At 37.5% G+C, this 7,482-nt stretch overlaps 1 protein-coding gene across 1 annotated transcript; it reads left to right on the top strand.

Annotated features, from left to right (window-relative positions):
• The first annotated feature begins 4,541 nt into the window (after positions 1–4,541).
• On the top strand, positions 4,542–6,873 carry LOC141156937 (forkhead box protein D2-like). Its single transcript, XM_073643520.1, is given in 3 exon segments — positions 4,542–5,427; positions 5,430–5,460; positions 5,462–6,873. Coding segments are annotated over 3 exon segments (1,065 nt in total). The 5' UTR covers positions 4,542–4,808; the 3' UTR covers positions 5,877–6,873.
• The last annotated feature ends 609 nt before the right edge of the window (positions 6,874–7,482 follow it).

Below are 7,482 nucleotides of genomic sequence, written 5' to 3'. Positions count from 1 at the left end.
ATCTGTGAATATTTATAACATTAGGGCTCATGAAGCAAAAAAAAATTTAATAAATGGCGCACACATAATAACAAGATGAGACTGGTAAAGCAAGGGCATAGAATGATTCATGTAACTTATGATATGTAGACAAATCGAAGACAAAATAAATGTGTAGATAAATTACACTTTTGATACCTTAACATTTGCAAATTCTGTATACTGTGCATTAAATGGTCCCTGCTGGTAAAGAGTATAATTCAGTAGTGTAATAGTCATATAATAGTATATTATGCTGTACAGTGGTAGCTAATTGGTACATATTAATAGTAAAATGATAGATTAATAGGCAGCATATAATTAGTGTAAATCGAATCGTGCAAATAATAGCAGTTTTACTATAGGAATATAATAGTGGTTACTTACTACGGTGGCTGTAGTTAGTGGTATCAGCAGTAGTTAGTGTAAAAATACTACATGATCTAAAAAAGTAATAGCAGCTCAAATAGTCCCAACAGAGCTTGCAAAGGGGAGTTTGATAGTAAATAGTAGTAGCTGGCAGGATGGTGGGATAGTAGTAGTGGTTAATATATTATCCTATATGGCTAGTATGGCAGTAGCTGGTATAGTAGTAATGGTAATAATATAACAGTATATAGTAGTAGCTGGCAGGATGGTGGCATAGTAGTAGTATTAGTGGTTAATATATTAACCTATATGGTTAGTATAGCAGTAGCTGGTATAATAACTAAGATCCTTGTAATAGTATGACAGCATATAGTAGCAACTGGCATGATGGTGGTTTAGTATTAGTGGTGAATATATTATCCCATATGGTTAGTATAGCAATAGTTGGCATAGCTGGCATAGTAGCAATGGTCCTTGTAATAGTATAACAGTATATTGTAGTAGCTGGCAGGTTGGTGGCATAGTATAGTTAGTATAGCAATAGCTGGTATAATAGCAATGGTCCTTGTAATAGTTACTATAGTAGCAGTTGGCATGAGGGTGGCATATTAATGATAGTGGTTAATATATTATCCCATATGGTAACTATACAGTAGTAATAGTCCTTGTAATAGTTACTATAACTATATATAGTAGCAGCTGGCATGATGGTGGCATAGTATTAGTAGTAGTAGTTAATATATTATACAATATGGCTAGTATATAGTAGTAATAGTCCTTGTAATAGTTACTATAGTAGCAGTTGGCAGGAGGGTGGCATATTAGTGGTAGTAGTAGTTAATATATTATACAATATGGCTAGTATATAGTAGTAATAGTCCTTGTAATAGTTACTATAGTAGCAGTTGGCAGGAGGGTGGCATATTAGTGGTAGTAGTTAATATATTATACTATATGGTTAGTATAGCAGTAGCTGGTGTAGTTGTAATGGTGCTTGTAATAGTATGACAGTATATAGCAGCAGTTGGCATCATGGTGGCATAGTAGTAGTGGTTAAAATAGAATAGTAGCAGTATTCCTAGTCATTATTTATATAAGTGGAATTGGCACTATTGTGATATAGTAATAATCATAGAAGAAACTAAAGGTGACAAGTATAGATAGCAGTTGTCTTAGCAGTAGCTGATAACATAGTATAGCAGAAGTTTGTATCATGGTAGTGCAGTTGTAGTAGTGGGAATAGCAGTAGCTGGTATAATAGCAGTATAGAATACTAGTAGTAGTAGTAGTTTAGTAGTTAAGCTCCCTGGTTATTTGTCTTCAGATACAGATGAGGCCACTGCAGGGTGTGATGGATGGGGGGGAGGATTTAGGCTTCTATATAGAGGACACTAATAATCTGTAATAATCTATGTACTTAGTGATCAGAGGCTGCGGTATTGTCCTGGACCAGTGCTAAAGGGCAAACAAATCTATAAACCCTCATTAAAATGTTACTGTATGTACATAGAGATACAAGAGATCAGTGCATGAAGGCTGAGACTGGGACCGCAGAGCATGGATGGGTGGATGGACAAAGAAGGAAGATGGATAGATAGATAGATAGATAGATAGATAGATAGATAGATAGATAGATAGATAGATAGATAGATAGATAGTAGAGAAGGTGAACAAAATGATATTTAAAGAGAAGACTATAAACAGAGAGATCAATTAGATGTAGAGAAGTTTACTGATAAATCAGGACTGAATACTGCATTTTTCTCATTCCCTTAATACACAGAAAATACAACAACTATTTTAATAAAATCTCTGTGATAGACACTGACAATTTTTAATTTTTTTTGTGTATTTAGAATATATTTAAATCTAAAAACACATTTGAATCCCGCTTTCTACTGGTGAGATCGTATGCCGTGTATTGCAGAAGTTTACACACTGGCCTATTAACACCTAAAAACACCATGAATAAAACAGAAAAACAAGTCTTATAAATCCAGATATAGCAGAGCTGTCAGTGCTTCTTCTGCGCACTAGGACGACTCACTGGCGGTTTGTTCTAGCAAAATTGCGATTTCGAGACGAATTTTGGCAAATCCAACCTTCAACTCAGCTGGATCAGGTAAACTCCTCAGCACAGCTGCTAGTGATCGCAGCCTGGCAATCTGTGACTCCAGAAAATACATCTGTTTACTTTTGTAATAACCACATGTGTGCGGATAAGTAGTGACCCCCATTCTGTGCTGCAAATAAAACACACACAGGGGTCAGATCATCTGCAGGGGCCACACACTCACAATGAAGCCATGTTGCAGTCTGAAGATTCGGTTAAGTGCTACTTTACATTAAAACACATCTGTTCTTTAAGATCTCACCCAGGCACCTAGATTGCTGCACTTATCACAATACATCACATAATATACCGCATCATCTGTACAGCAGGGAGACATGCGATCTCATCTCAGAAGTGATGTCAATTTACATACATGACAGCTGAACCATGCACATCACTATTATATGCACCATATACTATATAACATATCATCTATCTATCTATCTATCTATCTATCAATCAATCATTCCTTTTCATTGATATTCAGCTATACACTGGTAATGACTTTAGAACATATTTTATACATATACAAGCGAACTTGTCAAAGTCGGCCGTATTTTAGTCTTATCTTTGTGGCAGGGTTCTCCCTTATGTTTCCTCGACAGTGGATATTTTATTCTGTTAGTTTTTATTTTCATTTTATATTGATGTTTGAGTGCAGAATAGTAAACATTTTTTTGCAACAGGTATACTAAATATAAAATATATAGTAAATATGGTAAATTATTTATTATCAATACTCCCTTTTCCCGACATCACTTTATTAAAAACATAGTGTCATAAGCAGACAAATCTATCTATCTAACTATCTATCTATCTATCTATCTATCTATCTATCTATCTATCTATCTATCTGTCTCTGTGCAGTGTGATAGAGAAATATATAGATAAATAGTTATGAGATAGAGAGAGATAATAGAGAAAAAAAGAGGCTGCCCTCGAGTCAAAATAATTGTGCAAAAAAAGGACATTTATTAGTCCATGTGGTGACGTTTCGATCTTAACAGAACCTTTCTCAAGCCTTGAGAAAGGTTCTGTTAGGACCAAAACGTCACCACATGGACTAATAAATGTCCTTTTTTTGCACAATTATTTTGACTCGAGGGCAGCCTCTTTTTTTCTCTATTATACTCAAGGATGGGAGAGTGAATGTCTTGGAGGCCAAGTATCTTATCTTGTTATTAACCTTGGATCTGCTTCAAATTTCTTTTTTGATCTAGAGAAATAGATAGATAGATAGATAGATAGATAGATAGATAGAAGGTGATAGATTAGATAGATAGATAGATGATAGATAGACTGATAGATGACAGAGATAATAGATAACTGATATATAGATAGATAGAAAATAGATAACAAATAAATAGATAGATAGATGTATGGATAGATAATAGATATATGATAGATAAATAGATATACAGATAGATAATAGATAGATGATACACAGATACTTTTTTAATTTTCCTAAAATATACTCACTGTTTCCACAAAGTTGTTTCTTTTATTCCATAGATTTTTTTTTTCTTAAATGACAAGTATAAAAAGGGGCAAAAAAATAAATAAATGTCCTAACTACATAACCTCCATCTCTACAGATGTGAACCCTGCCTGGAGCAGAGAGTCTCAGCAATTGCTGCCTCCAAAGTACAGCTTGCCTTTCTCCAAAATTTACCATTACAAAAAATGAACAGAAAGTGATAAGATGTTAACTCTGCCCCCTCCCTTCCTCCCTCCTCACCTCCTCTCTTCCTTCCTTTCTGTCTGTACAGTCGGTTTAGATCTAAAGGAATTTGTAAGAATATTTTTTTAGATTTTTTTTTTTTTTTAGAAATGAAAATCTATAAATAAAAGAAAAAAAAAAGCAAATATTTTCTCTAAGCCTGGAATTAAGTCTGGGCTGTGATCCTTAGTCCTGGCTTTAGAATGCTGTAAGAAAGTGAGTGAGAGACAGAACTCTGCACCGGGGCAGCAGAGGGCGGTGACGTCAGCACCACGTGACCGGCGGCGGGTATAAGTGCTGCCGGAGCAGCGGGGAGGGCTGCAGTCTGGAGCTGGCGCTGCTGCGCGGAGCATCAACTTTGTTTTGGATCTTGGAAGGAGGGAGGGGGCGAGGAGGAGGAGGAGATGAGGGGTGTCGGGGTCTGGCCTGCTGCATATGGTGCCCCCCTTTAAATGACTTTTTCTTGCTGTTTGCTAACAGAGGAGCCCATTCAGACTTGTTCCACTAGGGGGTCCTGGTGAAGCTTTTGGATTGGGAGCGCACACAGGACTTTCTGCTCTCATCATCATCATCATCATCATCACTACCATGACTTTGGGAACTGAGATGTCTGATAACTCCCTGCTCTCTGAAGACACTGACATCGATGTAGTCGGTGACATGAATGTCAAGGATGGGAAATACTCCGACTACCAATCTGACAACGACTCGGATGATAACATCTCCAGGACTCATCCAGTGGCTTCTCCAGATCTCTCTTCTTCAGACTCCAACCCTAGAGGTGTGGACAAAAACTCCACCAAGAACACCCTGGTGAAGCCCCCCTACTCCTACATAGCCCTGATCACCATGGCTATCCTGCAGAGCCCCAAGAAGAGGCTGACCCTGAGTGAGATCTGTGAGTTCATCAGCAATCGCTTCCCCTATTACAGGGAGAAGTTCCCAGCCTGGCAGAACTCCATCAGGCACAACTTGTCCCTCAATGACTGCTTTGTCAAGATCCCCAGAGAACCTGGCAACCCTGGCAAGGGCAACTACTGGACCCTGGACCCTGAGTCTGCAGACATGTTTGACAATGGGAGTTTCCTGCGCAGGAGGAAGAGATTTAAGAGACAGCAGAGTACAGAGATCCTGAGGGACCCCAGCAGTTTCATGCCAGCCTTTGGATATGGACCTTATGGCTATAACTATGGTCTACAGCTGCAGAACTATCACCACCAGCACCACCACCACCACCCAGGTGCCACCTTCTCCTTCCAGCCCACACACTGCCCCCTACCAGCCCCAGCCTCTGTCTTCTCCAGCCCCACATTGCCTGGCTTCATAGGGAACGAACTGAGCAGGAAATCCTTCTACTCCCAGCTCAGTCCTACATTGCCCATCATCCAGACCCTGAAGGCTGACACCCAGACTAGGACTTCCTTCTCCATAGACAATATCATTGGGGGGTCTGCTGCTGCTTCTGCTCCTGCCACATCCACCCCAACTTCCCCCTACACAAGTGCCCAACCTGGGAGCCAGACCCAGGTCATTGCCATGTTAACCCCTTCATTGGCCCCCATGCAGAACCATTTAAACTTGGCCCATGACAGCATGTTACAGACTGGACAAAACTTTTCAAGTAAAATCACAAATCTTAGCAGCTGTCATTTTTAACCCCCCACACCCCTTCCCCCAATACTTAAAAAAAAAGTCTCAACCTGTGTATTAAAGGTAGGAGGATTTTTTTTTTTAAAGTTGAACTCTTTCATTTTTTGTCACCTCAACCCAGAAAAAAAACCTTATGAGTTTGCTATTTATAAAGTGTGTGTATATAATGTATTATGTCTGGTGTATGTCCTCACTGTTCAAAATCTCCACGTCTACAAATCCCATAAGATCAGTAACTATTTCTACCAAGAAGAGACAATATCTCACTGCGACATTTCCAGAAGTGTCACAACACTTAGCTTACAATGAGTGTCATTAATTGCAGCCCCTTTAAGCGACTCATTTACATTTATGCTACTAATGCATATGGCCCATGACTTGAGTAAATGTTATTATTTGATAGTTGCAATTAATACAAATTATTTTTTTAAATATGGAGCATAATAATGCAGTTGCCCAGAGGCCAATATTTATTTATAATAATGTAATATCTATATACTGAGGAAACCATTGCAATTAATGTGAGCGAATTTATTATGTATTCATTGCAATGTATAAACTGAGTACAATTAATGTATATTCCATATTTACGTAATATTTCATCTACGTATTAAAAGTCTCTCTATAGAAATAATTACTGATCTGCAGACCAAATCTTATCGAATCGATGTAATAAACACTGTTACGAGGTATCTCAGGATTTTTTCCAAAACATCAGCGCAGAAAAAAATTCCCCTTTAATTCTATCATTAGCTAGGAATTAAATTTCGAAAGCAGATTTTTCTTCCTCCTACTAATGTGTATATGTAATTATGTATATAGATATTATATATAGAGAGAGAGATCTGACCAGATCGTAAAGGAATCGTCAGCCCCAGCTCCACAACCTGCATCGTTCTGTGTTTATCTATCGGATTGTGAATAATCAAAAAAAAAATCCTTATAATAATTAATATTATTATTATTATGTGATAGAGACACAATTGTCACCAAATGAAATAAATGTTTGTGAATTGTAAACGATGTAGTAGTGATGTCTTGTTTTCTGGGACTATAATCGGCCCAAAGTCATTGGCCGATACAAATAATCAACATTTTACATAATAATCAGTTTTTATATTATACAATTATATGTATATATAATATACTTTATATGGGGCTCAGCCTGCTGCTGGTGATTAATGGGGATCGGGATTTGCCTGATACATGGTTCAGCTTCACACAGGCCGACTCTGAAAGCTGATAGCTAATAAATTAGTGACGATTAGAGGTGACATCTAATTAATAAACGACTCATTTACCACTAATGTGCCGGGGGAAGTAATGAGCTGATTACCAGAAAAAGGCAATGCAAACCAAATGCTGAGACCACACAGGATGAGGGAGGTGAAGATATTATAGTATATGGAATATCTATCTATCTATCTATCTATCTATCTATCTATCTATCTATCTATCTATCTATCTATCTATCTATCTATCTATCTATCTATCTATCTATCTATCTCTTTATATAATCATGTACTATGAGTGAGTTAGACTTGAAAAGCAGCCTGAATTGATCTGCAGTATTTTTATCTATACAGTTTTGCTCACACGTTCTGTGTGTAAT

This window comes from Phyllobates terribilis, unplaced genomic scaffold (assembly GCF_046119375.1).
Source record: "Phyllobates terribilis strain yellow unplaced genomic scaffold, ASM4611937v1 Scaffold_8__6_contigs__length_399053987, whole genome shotgun sequence".
NCBI classification, from domain to species: domain Eukaryota; kingdom Metazoa; phylum Chordata; class Amphibia; order Anura; family Dendrobatidae; genus Phyllobates; species Phyllobates terribilis.
Note: the sequence above shows the minus strand (reverse complement) of the source record. Positions and strands in the feature narration are given on the sequence as shown.